Here is a 19,517-nt window from a genome sequence, read left to right on the forward strand (position 1 = left end):
GCATAACTACACATCCATAATTTCATAACTATACATCCAGAATTGCATAACTATACATTCAGAATTGCATAACTACACATCCATAACTTCCTATACATCCAGAATTGCATAACTACACATCCATAACTTCATAACTATACATTCAGAATTACATAACTACACATCCATAATTTCATAACTATAAATCCAGAATTGCATAACTATACATCCATAATTTCATAACTATACATTCAGAAATTATGCACAACATAATGTTGTTGATGGGAATCGAAACTTGATTTTTTATTTTAAGTTGGACGCGCGTTTTTAGTCAAAATGACGTCGTTTTTGCATGGTGGACACGGATGCACAACATAATTTGCCTTTTACAAGTGTGTATTTTCTAGTTTAGTTTTTTTTTTTTGTTTTTTTGTTTTTTTGTTTTCTGTTTTTTTTTTTTTTTTTTTTTTTTTGTATTTCAACCAAATAATTAGAAATGATGACCCCAAAAAAAGACAAGGATGGATGTTGACAAATTATCCCGTGCACCCGGATCCACATTGCAAGGTGGATCAGGGTCCAAAATCCGGCAAATTATTATGTGGACCATGGTCCACACATTGACCATAACAAAAAGTACATTTTTAATATACTAAATGTACATTATTTGTGTACTGAATATACATTATATAATATAATATATAATGTACACTCAGTACACAAATAATGTACATCCCTGAATACAATGTACATTTTTAATATACTAAAAGTACATTATTTTTATAATGAATATACATTATTTTACAGTATACAAAATATGGTCCACACAATAATGATTGCCAAAATACACAATACATACTGAATGTTCACTACTTTGTAAAAGGTAAGTTGTGAACATTTAGTATGTAAATTGTGAATATTAAGTATATATAAATTGTTACATTTGCACATTACTCAAAAATGTTAAAAACAAAATCTGTTAATAGGATTTGTTAACCTTACTCAAAATGTAAAAAAGAAAAAAGAAAAAAAAAAAAAAGTTGTTAGAAACATGCGTTATTGCTTTCCAGCTTGATTTGTGGCAAATGGTTACTTAATGCAGGTGGAGGTTGAATCTGCAAGAAAAGTGTAGCTGTAATTAATAAGCTATATTGTAGCAAGATCTAAAGTTCAATTCCTAGGATATAATATTAGACAACTTTTGACTCTGTTAACTTAACTGGTCAAATGATAAAGGAATGTGATCTGATCTGCTGTAATCCCCTTTCAAACTCTCCCTCTTACTCTTTCATCTGAAAATGGTTCTTTGGTTCTTCATCTTCTCCTGTTTGTTATGTTCTTCTCTTTTCTTCTGCTCCATATTGAGGGCTGAGCTAATTACTTCCCTCCCAGGGCAGCCTCCAAATATTACCTTCAAGCAATACTCAGGTTACATTGTTACAGATGCTCACCATGGCCGTGCTCTATTCTATTATTTCGTTGAAGCAGAAGCACAAAATCCACTCTCCCTCCCCCTTACATTGTGGCTAAATGGAGGTAATCTAATAATCTCTTTCCTTCTTTCTGTTAGGATCAAACGCTTATCACTACGCCAAAAGTTATAGTTAGTAGCGAAGTCGCAACTTTATTTCCTTATAGACTGCCATCACATTTTCGAGAGGCACTTGGCCCTTTACTGGCCTCCGCCCAATAGTAACTTAATTTCAATATTTCATGACTTGATAATATCTTACATCAGGCCCTGGCTGTTCATCTCTTGGCTATGGTGCGTTTATGGAGCATGGTCCGTTTCAGCCCGGGAGAGATGGCAACTTGATCAAGAACAAGTATTCTTGGAATTTAGGTGAAGCTTTCTTACATTTTCTTTAATTTTTTCAATGTTATGGTGAAGTTTTTGCTTGAATTTGATCATTGACTAAAAATTTAAACTGATAGTTAGATTGCACGTTTATGTTTATATATTATATATGGTCAACGTGACTGACTTGATCTGCAAAGATCAACAGAGTCGAACATGTTATACGTAGAGTCCCCTATTGGAGTTGGATTTTCCTACTCAAACACGAGCTCGGATTACTTCAATTGGAATGATACTAAAACCGGTTAGTCCATACAATTCTCTGGATTTGTAGTTTCTGTAGTGTTGCAGGCTAAGTCCATTGACTTGATCCTTTTCCTTCTTGGGTTTCTGCAGCTCAGGACAATCTGCGTTTCGTTCTCGAGTGGTTCAAGAAATTCCCACAATACCGAAATTCAGATTTGTACTTAACCGGGGAGAGTTATGCAGGTTGTCTGAAATGCTAATGGGTTAATTTTTGTTCTGTGCAGAAAATATTACTGAAAAATATTTCTTCTCGAAATGGTAACAGGTCACTATATACCACAGCTTGCAGATCTGATGCTAAAATACAACAAAAAGAAAAACATTAGAGCTTTCAAGCTGAAGGCCATTGCAGTAAGTTTCTGTTAATAACAGGTAAAATAGACATTTTTCTACTTTGCATTCGAAGCTTTATACTTTCCCTACATGTTACAGCTGGGAAATCCACTTCTGGATATCGATATCAGCATAGATGCGGCTGAGTTTCTGTGGTCTCATGGAGCCATATCTGATGATTTGCTTGCCATGAAACGATCAATCTGTAACGACACACGGGCCATTTTGGAGAACATCCAAGGAAATATGTCGAACGAGTGCATTCTAGTAAACGGTGCCACGGGGGAGGAGGTGGGGAGTGATATTGATTCTAGTGATCTCCTCTTGCCAATATGTTTGTCCTCAAATGCAAAACAACAAATGGTTTTCTTTCGAAATAATCTTGTCACCACCCTTACAAAGGTGAGTGAAGTGTATATATTACTGTTGCTTTCTTTACTTTCTGTCATTATTATTGTTTCTTGTTCTTATTAATTTCGACAATATCTCAATGACAGATTGATAAGAGAGTTGCAGCTGGTGATCCGTGCCTTACGGATCGGATATATGCGTATTTACAGAGACCTGAAGTACAGAAAGCATTGCATGCTAATACAACTTACCTCCCATGGACTTGGGATTTCTGTTCAGGGTTTAGATTCTTAACTCTCTTTCATATATTTCTACCTCAGATTTATGAATTTTTTAGTAATGTTTCTCTCGATTTGCTTGCAATGTTGCAGAACTCTTCAATACCAGATGCAAAATATAGCTTCCAATATTATGCCTACACTGTCAGAAATTCTGAAACATCACATCCCCATTCTGCTTTTCAGGTGAGTGAGTATTATGAGATTTGCTTTAATTGTGTTAGCATCTATAAGAGAAGCTGAATATATTTCAAGAAATTACCACCTGCCACATTTTCGAGAGTCAAAGTGTCGGACTTGCTGGCCTCCACCCAACAATCCCTTGCCTTAACCAATCTTGCACCCAACAATCCCTTGCCTTAACCAAAGGAAGGGTTCGATCCTTAACTTCGGGTATGAAGCAGCCTTTAATCTTCAGGTCAGTTGTCCCACCTAATAGAGGTGCCTACGATTCATCGAGGGGATTAGTTATGTTCAATGGTGGAACCCCTGAGCTACCGAAAAAAAAAAAAAAAAAAATTCCCTAGCCACATGGTGTTGGACTTGGCCATCTTACTCAAACCCATGATCTGATTGTAATGCCACTTGTTAAATCAAGTGTTTACCACTATATCAAATGTTATAGCTTGGAGCGAAACACAACTTTATTTCCTTATACAACAACACATTTTCCAGAGCCAGGGTATTAGGTTTGGCCCTTTACCGGCCTCTACCCAACAATCCCTTAGCCACATGGTGTTGGACTTGGCCATCAGACTCGAACCCGTGATCTGATTGTAATACCACTTGTTAGATCAAGTGCGTACCAATACATCAAATGTTATAGCTCAGAGTGAAATCACAGCTTTATTTCCTTATACAGCAACACATTTTCCAGAGCCAGGGTACTGGATTTGGCCCTTTACCGGCCTCTACCCAACAATCCCTTAGCCACAAGGTGTTGGACTTGGCCCTTATTGGCTTCCGCCCAACAAATGCATTATATTAAATTTGTTTTAAAGGTCTTAATTGAGAATATAATAGTACCTATTGTGCAGTGGAGATCAAGATACAAAAATCCCTGTCACACAAACCAGAACCATTGCAAATATGCTTGCCAGAGAGTTGAAACTCATAGCCTTTGAAAGACATGGTCCTTGGTATGATGGGGTGCAGGTATATATATATATATATATATATGTTACTAACAGACTCCATAAGATCAGAGAAGTACTTAGCTTTCACTTAATTGGCTAATAATGTTGTTTGTTTTGCAGATTGCAGGGTGGAGTCAATCATTTGGTGGGTCAATCTTGGGAAAAAATGTCAGCTTTTTGACATTTGCTTCAGTAAGGGGTGCAGCACATGAAGTGCCATTCACTTCTCCCTCGCAAGCCCTCACTCTTTTCCGTGCTTTTCTTAAAGGATACCCTCCACCCAGAACAAGCTAAGGTCCATTGCTTGAAGACTGACTCAGAACTAGTACACTTCTCTCTGCATTTTACTTTTGCATTGTCCTCTGTGAATAGATGAAACAAATAAGAGATAGTTGATGATGAATCAAGCCCAATCCATTCTATGTTTGATATTGAAGTTAATATCATTAATTTAAGGGAAAACAGTCAAATACATCTCTAACTTTGTGTAAGAAGTCAATTAGGCCCCGAACTTTTGAAAGTTACAATTAGACATATTAACATATTAATTTAGTGTATCAAGATCCAAAACCTTAATTGTGACCTGCTATAGCAGGTCAATAATGCACCGGCGAAGCTCCGACAAAGACATGACCAGTAGGTCACCGAAAAAGACGACCAAATTGGTTACCGTCTCCATCGATCGGAGAAGGCGACCATACCAAACTGGTCTCCATCTCTGTCAACTGGCGAAAGCGACCAAATAGGCAACCAGTTGGTCGTCTTCTCATGTTAACGGGTTGCCATCTCCAATGACGGAGAAGGAGGCCAGTTTGGTCGCCTTCTCTGGTAAATGGAGGTGGCGGCCATTTTGGTCATCTTTTCCGACGACCTATTGGTCATCCCTTCGTCAGGATGTCGCGGGAGCTCCGCCTGTACATTATTGACTTGTTATAGCAGGTCACAATTAGGATTTTTGGCCTTGATGTACTAAATTAATATGTTAATGTGTTTAATTGCAACTTTTCAAAAGTTGGCATAATTAACTTCTTACATAAAGTGAAAGAGTGTATTTGAACATTTTTCTTAAATTTAATTTAGTTTTAACTTTGTCAATCTCATGTTAAAACTAATTAAGAGACATTTTATTAAGGAAATTAAAGTAAAAAAAATGACAAAACTATTTGCTCACGAATTACTTTTTTTTTTATATATATATAAATAAAAATAATATGACAATAATTAATTTATGATATTGATCATATTTTATCTTTTCTTCTTTTTTTTTTTTTTTTCAAAATATAAATCTTACAAGTATAATTTTAATGGGTTAAAATAATATTTTAAATTTATTTTTATTAATAATTGTAACATATTTTAGTATTTGGCTCAAATTTTTGCATATTGCATGTACAAATCCATAGTAATAATAATAATAAAGTTCAAACGAATTTCCTTTATTGGCTAGATCAGTGTACACTTTCGCATAGTAACTGCGAGTTTTTTATAATAATAATAATAATAATAATAATAATAATAATAATAATAATAATAATAATAATAATAATAATAATTGATAATTTTATTGGGACCGGATCTACCATAAACCAGGTACAGCAGTACAGAACAGGGATAGGGAAGAATAACCTTATTACACGGGGCACTATGCCCAAAAAGTACGTACAAAAGCCCAAGGTATCGGCCCAAAACGGCGGCCCAACTACAAAGAACGAGGCCCAAATGATGGGCTATGCTACTAACAGGAATCGAACCCAGGCCAAGGGGTTGAGAGCACGCAAATTATGCCCTGGATCCGTGTCTACAATGCATTGTGGACACGAGTCCAAAACGACGTCGTTTTCAGGGAAAACGCGTCATTCTAGTTTAAAAAAAAAAAATTGATTTTGTCTCGTCGTTAACGTCGTTATTCGTTTGTGCCATTATGAATGTACAGTTATGAAATTATGAATGTAAGTTATAAAATTATGAACACAGAGCTCTGACATTATAAATTTACAATTATAAACATATAGTGATAAAATTATGAACATAGAGCTCTAAAATTGTGAACATGGAGCTTCGAAAATTATGATTTTACAGTTATTGAATTATGAATGTACAGTTACGGAATTATGAATGTACAGTTATGCAATTATGAATGTACAGTTATGCAATTATGAATGTACAGTTATGGAATTATGAACACAGAGCTCTGACATTATGAACTTACAATATGAACATATAGTGATAAAATTATGAATATAGAGCTCTAAAATTGTGAACATAGAGCTTCGAAAATTATGAAGTTACAGTTATTGAATTATGAATGTACAGTTACGGAATTATGAATGTACAGTTATGGAAGTATGAATATACAATTATGGAATTATAAACATAGAGCTCTGACATTATGAACTTACAATTATGAACATATGGTAATAAAATTATGAACATATACTCCTACTTCTATAATGAAGCGGTCTGAAATTTTTTTTTTAAAAAAGTGGAAGATAACAGGTGCCACTAACGGCATTGTTACCCGTGTCCAGCATGCATGCTGGACACGGGTCCATAGCATAACGATTGTTGAGAGCATGGGATCAAAATCACTAGACTGTAGTGTCTGTCGTGTCCCACTTGTCCCCTGTTAGGAATCCAGACCCCCCTATTTATACCATACTCTTCGCATCTTATACCTTCCACGTATACGTCCCAAGATCGACATTCCTCCTAGCAAGCGCCACGTGCCCCACGTTACACCCGCTACTCCACCCCCCCCCCCCCCCCCTAACTCCCCATGTTACACCGGCACATCATCCCCCGCGTTCATCGGAACATGAGCGCATGCGACGAGGGGGCATGCCGTAACGCGCTGCCAGCGGTGCCGCATACTACCCCCCGCGCGCGGGGGCGCGTCGTCGCCGGCTGGGGCCAGCGCCCCAGTCGGCGACCCCTTCCAACCACCGGCACCAACCATCTTCCCCAGTCGGCGATACCCCCACCCCCATCTCACCAGTCCGCTCTCCTTCGGTCCATCTGTGGTCCATAATGCTAACTCAATAAGTCTTAGCCCATGCCCAATATTTCTATCAATAATAATAATAATAATAATAATAATAATAATAATAATAAAACCTCAAAGGAATTGCTTTGAGGTTCTTCTGCATCAGTCTAATTTTCTTTTTCACATTCAAGAATTGATTTGATGGGAGACGCGTGATCCCATTATAAGCAATGTATATGGATACAAATTATGCACTTATTTGATGGAGACATGTGGTCCCCATTATAAGCAATGTATATGGGTTCTAATTATGCACGAGGTCCACGAGGACCACATAACATTTATAGGTGCACATTGGTCCATTCATATAAGTAAACGAGAACTACCATACATTATGGCCCTGTTTGATCAGAGTTCATTTTTCATTATACATTAGGGTCCCATTTCGCAGTGGTTATATCGTGGACCGCGGTGCATGTGCACCGCGGTAAAAAACGACGTCGTTATCGTTAGTGAAATGTGTATTTTTGTATATTAATTTACCAATTAAAATTACAGTGTATTTAAACTGACACTGCCTCACGTATTATTTTTATATTATCAAGTGAAATTGCAATTGAAATGAAATAAAATTGTAGTTGTATTGAAATGAAGCTGCAGTGTATATAAAATGAAACTAAATAACAATTTCACATATTTGAGTGATTATCCAGCGGAATTGTAGTTATATCAAAATGATACTGTAGTTGTGTTGAAATGAAACTACAGTGTATATAAAATGAAACTGAATAACATTTCACATATTTGAATGTATATTGTGCAATGAAGCTGTAGTTATATCGAAATGATCATGTAGTTGTGTTTTAATGAAACTATACTGTATATAAAATAAAATTAAATAACATTTTCACATATTTGAGTGTATAAATATTGAATGAAACTGTAGTTATATTGAAATGGAACTGTAGTTGTGTTGAACTGAAATTGCACTGTATGCAAAATGAAACTGAATAATAGAGTTACTTTTTGCGGAACAATGCGGAACGACGGGAAACAGGTGACGTTTCTTTCATTAAACAAAACGACGTCGTTTTGAAGCTCAATGCATAATCGATTATGCACCGCGGTGCACGATATAATTTGCACCATTTCGTAAAATAATTAGCTTATAAATTAATTTTGATTTATTTGACCACTATAAGCTGTTTGATTTAGTTAAACAATCAATATGAGTGTTTGATTAATTAGTTTTTTGTAACAACTTATTACTCCAAAATTTTAAAATTCAAAAACTATTCAAATTAATTTTTTAAGAAAGTCATTTTGCATGTAATCAGCTATCAACAAACAACTAATTTACCAATCAGCTAATACTATCAATTAGTCAAACTCATGCCACTAAGCCAATCAGCTAACAGCTATTTACCAAACACCCCTATATATTTATTGATTTTGATTTAAAACATTATTTTTTTAGTACTATTTAAAACAATATTATTTTGCTTAAATTAATCCAACATTTTTTAATAAGAATTTCTTTTTATTCTATTGTTTGATCAATACTTACCTTTGCAATAGATACATAATTATTGTTAACTATAAGTATATATAAATTTAATATTGTAGATATACATAATCTATTAACTATAATTGTTGTAGGTAAATTAACTTAAAACTAAATGTTCATAAATTGAGTGTATCGATATCTTATGAAATTAATGATTAAGTTTATGAACTTGGAGTATTGCATTTATGTAGTTTTAAACTATTGGTTGGTTTAGTAGCCTTATTCTTTGTTTATTAGTACAACTAGTATTGTCCCGTGCGATGCACGGACTAAATATTAAAGATTTGTTTGTAATGTTAGAATAGGTAAAAAAAGGTTTTTAATAATGGTATTTGAAGTACAGAAGAAGAAAACATGAACCACAATTTAATTGTTTAAAATTACATTTTTATTAAGTATATGACAAAATAATTATGATATTGTATTTACAATATTTAATTTAATAATTGAAAATAGTATGATACAAAAAGTTACTATTGTTAATCGCAGCTAGCGGTATACATATTTTATCTTGAGTATGTCTATTCCTAGTATGCTACCTATGCGATGCACGTAATGAATATTGGACAACATTATAATAATATTATTTATTAAAAAATACATAACCTAATATCAACATAGTTGCAATTCATATTCATATTCATATATATATATTACAATAATAATAATAACACTAACACTAATAATAATAATAATAATAATAATAATAATAATGATAATAATTAATAATATTAATAACATAAATTGATAAGTAAATATATATATATATATATATATATATATATATATATATATATATATATATATACACCATATGGTCTTGTAAAAATTAAATGTTGTTAATATCAACATTTAATTTTCACAAGACCATATGGCTTTATTATAATTAAGATTATGTGGTTGTATTCAGTTTGAATTTAAATGTAGTTTTGAATTAGTGTTTGACATATAATCATGATTATGATATAGTTTTATGAGATATTTGGTTGAAAGTTAACAAGTTTTTATTATAGAGTTAAGGTATTGATTTTACGAACCTATACTTAACAGAGTATGTGCTTGCCGTACCAAAGAAAGTTGTTTCTAATTGCGCGAAAAAAAATAATAACACCACTTTAAAAGGTTACAAAACGACATAATTTTAGATCTACATCATGATTCACCTTGCAAGGTGAGCTCTAATCGTGATACAACACAACTATAAATATTTATTACAAGGAGATACCAACTAAAGATGAGCACACATACATGGACTAGTTACCGCACGCGCATTGCACGAATAGTCCAATGCTCAATGTGTATTATATTTTTAAAATTTAGGGACCGTTTACTAACTGGAAATTTCTGGAAATTTTCGGAAACTGAAAAATAGAAAACAGAAAACATGTTTACTAACACAGTTTCCATTTTGAAAACTGAAAATAATTTCTGGAAATTTCTGGAAAACTGAAACACACTAAAAAACTGTTTTCGAAATGGAAAACAGAATCATCTATCATCTATTTAGTTATATGTCACTATAACCACATTACTATGATTACATTCATTATTATCTTATTTTACTTATCACTATCTTCTATCTTTTCTACTTACTTTACTTATTTAAACATAATTTATTTGCTTACACTTTAAAGTTATACATTATTTACATTATCAAAATTAAGAATTAAACTCTATATAATGTTTTAGATTTTGATTGAACCCAATAGATTATTAGTTCAAATATTTTTAGTTATGTTACATCATAATACAAGTTCGGTCCAGATATCGGATATTGAAATCTCACATATATTAGAATTCAAAGTAAAAGTTATATATTCATATACATGTCATTCAAATGAATACATCCAAAAAAAAAATTATTTTAAATATTAGCTCAAAAAATATTTATATTATCTAAACTAAAGTTTAGGTGAAAACTGAAAAATTAAAAAACAGAAAATAGAGAACAATTTTCTGTTAGTAAACAAGTTTTCTAAACAGAAAACAAAGAATTGAAAACAGAGAATGAAAACTGAAAATTAGAAAACAGAAAACAGAAAACAATTTTCTGTTAGTAAACGGACTTAGTGTTTCAAAATTCATCAAAGTATCAATCGGTATCCTGACATATATCAATACAAGATTATCAAATTTTTCATAAAAGTAAATGTTTCAAGAATGCATAACTATGACCTGTGGCATAATTTTTCATAAAATTAACTGGTGCAATAGTAATTTTAGAGGGAAACATCTTCACTAGATAGTACCCAAGCATAATTTTTACAACAGAAAACCTTATTAATTGGCATGATCTATGCTTTCTCTTGTTGCCACTCCCGTCAGAAATGAATTATTGATTTAATCTAATCCCCTTGTGTGCTTCACTACAATTTTAGTGCCTTGGCGCATTGTACTTTCAAAAATAGAACTAAATCCTCATTCTTCAAAAAGACAATGATAATAGACATAATTTCTTATATGTGTTGAATATATACTGTAAATTAGGTGTACCGTTTTATTAATGTCCAATGCGTGATTCTAATTAATTGATCAAAGTTCATATTAAATTTTATAATGTATTTTTTAATACACTCTAAACATTTTTATAATATATATTTAATAATTATATCAATTACGAAATATATTCTAATTATCATATGCACATTGTGCTAATAATCCAATGTAAAGAATATTCTGCCATCACTAGGTTGAACTAAAACTAAGGGCAAACTGGCATGACCCCTTATATAGGCTCATGTCCGTACAATCCTAGTGCTATTCTGCGTGGGTTGTGCCTTGGCCAACCCATATGGCCATATTGGTAGCACTATTTTCAATAGTAACTTTATAAATTTATAGTAATAATTTAATGAATTTATAGTAGTAACTTAATAACATTATAATAATGATTTTATGACCATGCAATGATAACTTTATGAATCCGCAGTAGTAATTTTATAAAGAGTTAAAGAATAATTTGGTCTTTTAATTATTAGCGAACTGTCAATGTAGTTCTTTAATTGCTTATTCATCGATTTGGTTTTTAAAAATAATTATTTTTAGTCGATTTAGTCCCTTCGACTGTCGATTTAGTTCCCGAAAATAATTATTTTTAGTCGATTTAGTCCCTCCGGCCATTGATGGAAGACGGACTGAGAGACTAAATCAACTAAAAATAATTATTTTCGAGGACCAAATCGATATCGATGAATAAGCAATTGAGGGCCTACATTGACAGTTCACTAATAATTGAGGGACCAAATTGTTCATTAACTCTTTTATAAATTTATAGTAATAAATTTATGAACTTATAGTTGTAACTTTATGAACCAAATGTAGTATAATGATTTATAAACCTAAAGTAGTAATTTTATGTATTAGTAGATTTATTAAAAATTTGAAAAAAATTATTAATCGGGTGTAATTTAAAAGATTTCAATAATATACGTTAATTTTATTTGTATAAAAAAAATTAACGAGAAAAAACGGGATGACTTGGGCAGCCCTACTTCCGAAGTCTAAAGTAGGTATATTATGGAACGTACATATTTACAGACCCTCAAATGCTCGTCACTACAGCCTATCCAAAAGTTAAAGCAGTACCTCCCTTCTAGTGCCCACTAGGCCACTAGTACCTTTAAGAGTAACTCCATTAATGAAATTTTGCATAGGCTTTCATGCTGAATTACTTTGTTGGAAGAGAGAGAAGGGAGTAGAGAGAGTGAATGGGTGTGTCCTACAAGCACCCAAGCTTTTGTAGTGCTGTGGGTCCCATAGTGGAGAGAAAGAGGTGTGCCTCACGTGTGTTGCGCCTGCCTGGGTGCGTAATTCAATATTTTTTTTTTAGAATTTAATTTTTTTTCTCCCTTTTCTCTCATTTTCTCTTTCCTAATCACATTTACAAAAATTACACCAAAACTCCTACTATTGAGCCAAAATTTTTTAAACCTTTTTTGGGTTTGCTGAGCTGACTCTGGCCTCTGGGTCTGGGGAGCTTGACTCTGTTGACTTAAGTGGTGAAATGATGCTATTAAAATGTGGTTGAAACTAAGGAATATGATTTTCTCTACTCCCCATTCCCCAATCAAACTCTCTCTCACTTTTTCATATAAAAATGGTTCTTTGGTTCTTCATCTTCTCATGCTTATCTTCTCTTTTCTGGTCCATATTGAGAGCTGAGCTAATTACTTCCCTCCCAGGGCAGCCTCCAAATATTAGCTTCAAACAATACTCAGGTTACATTGTAACAGATGCCCTATTCTATTATTTCGTTGAAGCAGAGGCACAAAATCCACTCTCCCTCCCCCTTACATTGTGGCTCAATGGAGGTAATCTAATAATCTCTTTCCTTCTTTCTTTTAATTTCTTCGTTTTCTGTAACTTAATTTCATGACTTCAGGCCCTGGCTGTTCATCTCTGGGCTATGGTGCGTTTATGGAACATGGTCCGTTTCAGCCAGGGAGAGATGGCAACTTGGTTAAGAACAAGTATTCTTGGAATTTAGGTAGGTTAAGCTTTCCTACATTTCCCTTTTTCAATGTTATGGTGAAGTTTTTTTTTTTTTTTTTTTTTTTTTTTTTTTTTTTTTTTTTTTTGGGTGAAATCACTTTTGTGTGGTTTAGGTAAATTTAGGAGTGTGCAAACTTGGGTGAAATTATGAAAGTTCGATTAACCGATTGAACCGAAAAATTTCAGTTAATCGGTTTTTAATTCAAAAATATCAATTCGATTAATTGTTAAAAGATTTGTAAAATTTCGATTAACGGTTAATTCGGTTCGAAACTATAATTAAATTAACCGAGCGGTTAACCGAAATTTTATATATATATATATATATATATATATATATATATATATATATATATATATATATATATATATATATATATATATATATATAAAAGATGTTTGGACTTTATAATTTGTATTTTTATGTTTGGAGTGTTGTTATGGTATTATGTTTGTGTATTTTCGTATAGAGTTATTATTATAGGTATTATTTAAATTGAATTTATTATTATAGGTATTATTTTAAAGATTTAAAACTTTAGTTTAAAAAAGTTCAGTTAATCGAAAAAAACTTTAATTCGATTAATTCGATAATACAAAGTTCGGTTTGGTTAACGGTTAAACCATTAAAAATTTCGGTTTGAACAGTTTGGTTAACCGATTGCACACCCCCTAGGTAAATCACGCATTGTAGCCCTAGCTTGCAAAGGACCACAAGGAGGTCAATTGTTATACCATGGACTATAGTGCATCTTGCATTGTTGATCCTGGTTCAAAAATTATGTGTTTGCAATTGATATATTTTGTATTTGCAGTTAACGTTTATGTGCATGTAAATAAATTGAAAGCACATAACATGTTAACTACATACGCATAAAAAGATAACTACAAACAAACTATTAATTGCAGGTAAATGTCTGTTGTTTGTACCTGTAGTAATTTATGTGTTTGTAGTTAAGATGTTATGTTTCTCCAATTTATTTATAGACACATAAATATAATTGCAGTATAAAATATGTCAATGGCAGATAAATGAAACATAATCTAAAGATCAGGGTTCATAATACAAGATAGACCCTGGTCCTTAGTATAATTTGTCCATAAATCAGTCTAGATTATCAATAATTAAATGACCTATGAAAGTCAATAATTGTCATAATCTTGTGATTACCAAATTAACAACATTGCCAATCTTTATGTTTGAATTTGATGGATGACTAACTCGATCTAGAAAGATGAACAGAATCAAATATGTTATACCTAGAGTCCCCTATTGGAGTTGGATTTTCGTACTCAAACACAAGCTCAGACTATTTCAATTGGAATGATACACAAACCGGTTAGTCCATTCCCTGGATTTATAGCTTCTTTACTTTACTGCGCCCTGGTTAAGTCTTTCTTGGGTTTCTGCAGCTCTGGAGAATCTGCGTTTCATTCTCAAGTGGTTTGAGAAATTCCCACAATACCAAAATTCAGATTTGTTCTTAACTGGGGAGAGTTATGCAGGTTGTTTGAAATGCTCATATTTACTCTCAAATTCCCTTACAAGTTTTAAGTTTTAAATTCATTGGGTTAAATTTTCATTCTGTGAAGAACTGATCATCTGCAGAAAATTAAATATTTCTTCTCAAAATGGTAACAGGTCACTATATACCACAGCTTGCAGAACTGATGCTAAAATACAACAAACAGACAAACATCAAGCCTATCAAGCTCAAGGCCATTGCAGTAAGTCAACCCGTCTTTAATGTTATTGCTGAAACTTGAACCCGTAACCGGGCTCTGATACCACTTGTTAGGACCAAGCGCTTACTACTAGTAGTGAAGGCGCAACTTTATTTCCTTATACCGCCACACATTTTCAAGACGTGCTAGACTTGGCCTTTTAAGTCCTTTACTGGTCTCCGTCCAACAATCCCCTAGCCACCGAGTACTTAGACGTGGCCTTTACCGGCCTCCGCCCAACACTCGGTGAATCCATTCAAAGCATTTTACTTTCCCCACATATGTTACAGCTCGGGAATCCACTTCTGGATATTGAGATCAGCATGAATGCTGCTGAGTTTCTCTGGTATCACGGAGCCATATCTGACGATTTGCTTGCTATGAAATGAGCAATCTGTAACAACACAAGGTTCGCTTTGGAGTACATCCAAGGAAATATATCTAAGGAATGCGCTCTAGTAAACAAACTCACAGCGGAGGAGGTGGGGGGCAACATTGATCCTCATGATATCCTCTTACCAATATGTTTATCCTCAAAAGCAAAGCAGCAAATGGTTTTCTTTGAAAATCTTGTCACCACCCATACAAAGGTAAGTCAAGTGTATATATTACTGTTGCCTTCTTTATTTTCTGTCATTATTATTGTTTCTTGTTCTTGTTAATCTCAACAATGTCTGATGACAGATTGATAAGAGAGCTGCAGCTAGTGATCCATGCCTTACAGATCGGATATATGCGTATTCACAGAGACCTGAAGTTCAGAAAGCATTGCATGCTAATACAACTCACCTCCCATGGGCCTGGGATTTTTGTTCAGGGTTTAAATTCTAACTCTTTCATGCTAATATTTCTCTCAATTTGCTCGCAAAACTGAAAAAAAAAAAAAAAAAACATGTCAATGTTGCAGAACTCTTCAATACCAGTTGCAAAATATAGCTCTCAATATTATGCCTACACTATCAGAAATTCTGAAAGAGAGCATCCCTATTCTGCTCTTCAGGTAAGTGATTTGTGTTTATTATGTCCCTTCATTGAACTTAACTTGTATTGGTAGCTAATGGAGAAGATGAATATATTTCAAGAAATTAAGGTAGTTTAATAAATAAAGTACGTTTTAAAGCTCTTAATTGAGAATAGTACCTGTTGTGCAGTGGAGATCAAGATACAAGAATCCCTGTCACACAAACTAGGACCATTGCAAATATGCTTGCCAGAGAACTGAAACTCACAGCCTTTGAAAGACATGGTCCTTGGTATGATGGGGTGCAGGTATGTTTGAATAATTGTAGTTTTAGTGGTAGTGTTTTGTCGTCTCTAAGGATTTGACCAAAAGGGAGGTTAAGCAGTCAAACTCAATCTTTTTGGATTTTTAGACCTCATTCAACTACCAAGGATGTGTTTGTGACAATGACTTCAAAACACATTCAGTTGAAATCTCGTAAGAGTCCCACATTGATAAAATAAGAGAGGGTATATGGGTTTATAATGTCATGGGTTAGATAATGAAATACACATTCTTTAATTTAAACATCATAGCTTAATTATGATGTTGTTTTGCAGATTGGAGGGTGGAGTCAATCATTCAGTGGGGGAAAAAATGTGAGCCTTTTGACATTTGCTTCGGTTAGGGGTGGAGCACATGAAGTGCCATTCACAAGCCCTCACTATGTTTCGCGCTTTTCTGAAAGGATACCCTCCACCCAGAACAAATGCCATTATTGTTTGAATTTTCTGGACTCAGAATTACTCCTCGTCTCTGCAGTTTTCTTTTGCATTATATTGCCCTCTGTGAATGGATATATTTGTGGATGAAACAAATAACATACAGCATTACAGCTAGCTGATGATGTATCAACCTCAATCTATTCTCTGTTCAACTTGGAAGTAGACATACAACAATATCTTAATTCTCCTTAGCTTTGTACTAATGGAGTATTGGAATGTGTTCTTAGTTGGTATATGATGTTGCAAATAAGTGTTGGAAAATTAACTAAAATTCGCATTTAAAATAATGATCATTTTGAGGACGAATTTAATTGAAACCCTAACAAAGGACGAATTTGAATATAAATTTCATTCTCATATCAAAGGACGACCAAATTAAGTTATGAAAAAAGACGAGGATGCAAATTCAAAAAGTGGCCAGGAGGTGAGGCTGATTCATGTTCTGACTTCTGAGAGAGCAAAACATGGCTGCCGATGCTATGGCTAAGGAGGCAAGAACTCAAACCAATATTCTTAGAGACGTTCGGATACCACCGACGAGTGTTTTTAGCCGGATTGAAGAAGATGGCATTGGCCGCACATGGCATAGATGGTCCAACGAGAGGAACTTTTAATTTAAGTCTTGGGTTTTCTCCTCCTTCATGAAAAAAAAAAAAAAAAGATTATTAGCTATGCCATTGATTTCTTCCTGCCTTTTATAAGCTATGATGCTAAATTAAAGAATGTGTTTTATCTTGTTTCAAAAAAATTATAAATTAAATTATATATAATTAAATTAATTATATTATGTTTACATGCTTTAATTATATAATTAATTATTTTATATATATATATATATATATATATATATATATATATATATATATATATATATATATATATATATATATATATATATATAGGAAGGGATCAGGTGTATTTGTTGCTTCCCGTGCGGATGTGCAGTGGATTAATGTGCGTGAGGTTTATGCTTAATGTGCGTGAGATTTGTACTCAATGTGCCTGAGATTTGTACTTAATGTGCGTCATGTTAATATGCGTGAGTTTTGTACTTAATGTGCCTGAGTATTCTGTTTATTGTGCGTGAGATTTGTGCTTAATGTGCCTGAGTATTTCAGAATTACGAGCTCAGAAAGAAGCAGAACAGAAACTCACGCACATTAACGCCCAAGCTTCTTGTTACTTCTTCCTTCAATTTGGCCATGGATTCTGGGTTATCAGCTACCTTCAATGCAGTTGAATGTTTATATAAATAACGCACGCACAGTAAAATTTGCACAGCAACAAAGTGTGGATTTCTGTTGTATTATTCCCATAATTCTTAACCTCCATAGCTCGCCTCCGCATCATCATCATCAGGGAGGGGGCAAATGACTACTGGGGATGGGGAAGAAGCTGACATAATATTTTCTGCTGCATTTTACACATTCACGCACATTAAGTACAAATCTCAAGCACATTAAACACAACACTCACGCACATTGAGTACAAATCTCACGCACATTAATCCACCGCACATCCGCACGGGAAGCAACAAATACACGGGAACCTTTCACACACACACACACACACACACACACACACACACACACACACACACACACACACACACACACACATATATTGTAAACTTTATAAGTTGAATCAATATATATACATTTATTTATTTGTATACACATGTTTTGTTACAAAAACACTAGTTGCTTAATTGAAAAAAAGAAAAAGGGTCAAACTACCTATGAGGTCCTTGTACTATAATATTTTGTTCAATTTAGTCCTTGTATCTTTATTTTGTTCAATTTAATCCATGTACTTTAAAAAGTGGTTGAATTCAGGATAATAGTTAACGGTGTTAATATTACCGTTAACTTAGCTTATTTGGTGTTGAGATTATCAATACCACATCATCATACTTATATTCCAATTCATGTATTATTTGATAAATATTTAAAATTAATTACTTTTACCACCAATATATTACATTTTTTTGAAAGGCCCAATATATTACACTAATATGTCAAAAATAAATAATTACAAGCATGATGTCATCAAGTGTTCAATCTCATTGGGAGCATGATTGTAATTATTTATTTAGGCATATTAATGTAATATATTGGTGGTAAAATAATTAATTTTAAATATTTATAAAGTAATATATGAGTTGGGATATAAATATAACGATGTGACAGTGATGATGTCAGCACCATGTAAGCTAAGTTAACTGTAATATTAACACCGTTAACTATTGTCCTTAATTATATCACTTTATAAAGTACATGGACTAAATTAAACAAAATAAAAGTATAATGACTAAATTGAATAAAACACTATAGTACAGGAATCTCATTGTACTTTGATGAAAAAAAAAAAAAACTTAGTTGTTATATGTGAGGGATGTGGGGGTAGAGGTAAAATTTTTATGGAGTTAATTACCGAAATGGTCCCTTGACTATAGCGAAATTACCAATTTGGTCCTTGACTATTTCTTTGACCAATTAAGTCTCCCAACTTTAAAAATCTTAACCAATTTGGTCCTCTGTTTGCTTAGCTTGACCGTTAGTCAACCGTTAACTTGGGACCAAATTGGTAATTCACTATAGTCAATGGACCATTTTGGTAATTAACTTTAAGGGTGGGAAATTCGGTTCAGTTTTCTCGAACTGAACCCTACCAAACTAGTTAGATTCGGTAATATACCGAACAACTGAACGGTAATAAATTCTTGTATACCAAACGGTTCGGAAAAAACTCGAACCGAACTGAATTGTTCGGTAAAAATCGAACCGAACCGAATACCGTTTGAACTTTGGATTGATATTTTGTTATATATTAGACTTTGGATATG

The 19,517-nt window shown here is 33.3% G+C and overlaps 2 protein-coding genes across 4 annotated transcripts; both read left to right on the forward strand.

The window, feature by feature from the left end:
* Window positions 1-1,180: 1,180 nt before the first annotated feature.
* Window positions 1,181-16,769, forward strand: LOC109162954 (serine carboxypeptidase-like 45). 2 transcript variants are annotated; one of them, XM_019311661.1, is made up of 11 exons: window positions 1,181-1,515; window positions 1,718-1,822; window positions 1,986-2,081; window positions 2,174-2,266; window positions 2,349-2,434; window positions 2,516-2,818; window positions 2,914-3,047; window positions 3,139-3,231; window positions 4,083-4,200; window positions 4,302-4,461; window positions 16,648-16,769. In XM_019311661.1, the coding sequence occupies exons 1-11, from the start codon at window positions 1,278-1,280 to the stop codon at window positions 16,671-16,673; spliced, it is 1,452 nt and encodes a 483-aa protein (XP_019167206.1). In that variant the 5' UTR covers window positions 1,181-1,277; the 3' UTR covers window positions 16,674-16,769. The 2 variants fall into 2 exon arrangements, with proteins under 2 accessions (XP_019167206.1, XP_019167207.1); XM_019311662.1 differs by lacking the exon at window positions 16,648-16,769 and having other exon boundaries at window positions 4,302-4,603.
* Window positions 13,128-15,752, forward strand: LOC109162958 (serine carboxypeptidase-like 46). 2 transcript variants are annotated; one of them, XM_019311667.1, is made up of 6 exons: window positions 13,128-13,217; window positions 14,454-14,561; window positions 14,636-14,728; window positions 14,865-14,950; window positions 15,238-15,537; window positions 15,632-15,752. In XM_019311667.1, exons 2-5 carry the CDS (start codon window positions 14,474-14,476, stop codon window positions 15,334-15,336), a joined length of 366 nt encoding a protein of 121 aa, XP_019167212.1. In that variant the 5' UTR covers window positions 13,128-13,217; window positions 14,454-14,473; the 3' UTR covers window positions 15,337-15,537; window positions 15,632-15,752. The 2 variants fall into 2 exon arrangements, with proteins under 2 accessions (XP_019167212.1, XP_019167213.1); XM_019311668.1 differs by having other exon boundaries at window positions 14,458-14,561.
* Window positions 16,770-19,517: the final 2,748 nt, after the last annotated feature.

Source organism: Ipomoea nil, unplaced genomic scaffold, assembly GCF_001879475.1.
Source record: "Ipomoea nil cultivar Tokyo-kokei standard unplaced genomic scaffold, Asagao_1.1 scaffold2971, whole genome shotgun sequence".
NCBI lineage: Eukaryota > Viridiplantae > Streptophyta > Magnoliopsida > Solanales > Convolvulaceae > Ipomoea > Ipomoea nil.

Bases quoted from the DNA above. Each gene is read 5' to 3' on its own strand.
- LOC109162954 (XM_019311661.1), top strand. From the start codon at position 1,278: ATGGTTCTTTGGTTCTTCATCTTCTCCTGTTTGTTATGTTCTTCTCTT. The intron at 1,516-1,717 runs GTAATCTAATAA...ATCTTACATCAG, and splicing joins TACATTGTGGCTAAATGGAG to GCCCTGGCTGTTCATCTCTT. The intron at 1,823-1,985 runs GTGAAGCTTTCT...AAAGATCAACAG, and splicing joins CAAGTATTCTTGGAATTTAG to AGTCGAACATGTTATACGTA.
- LOC109162958 (XM_019311667.1), top strand. From the start codon at position 14,474: ATGTTATACCTAGAGTCCCCTATTGGAGTTGGATTTTCGTACTCAAAC. The intron at 14,729-14,864 runs GTTGTTTGAAAT...AAATGGTAACAG, and splicing joins AACTGGGGAGAGTTATGCAG to GTCACTATATACCACAGCTT. The intron at 14,951-15,237 runs GTAAGTCAACCC...CATATGTTACAG, and splicing joins TCAAGCTCAAGGCCATTGCA to CTCGGGAATCCACTTCTGGA.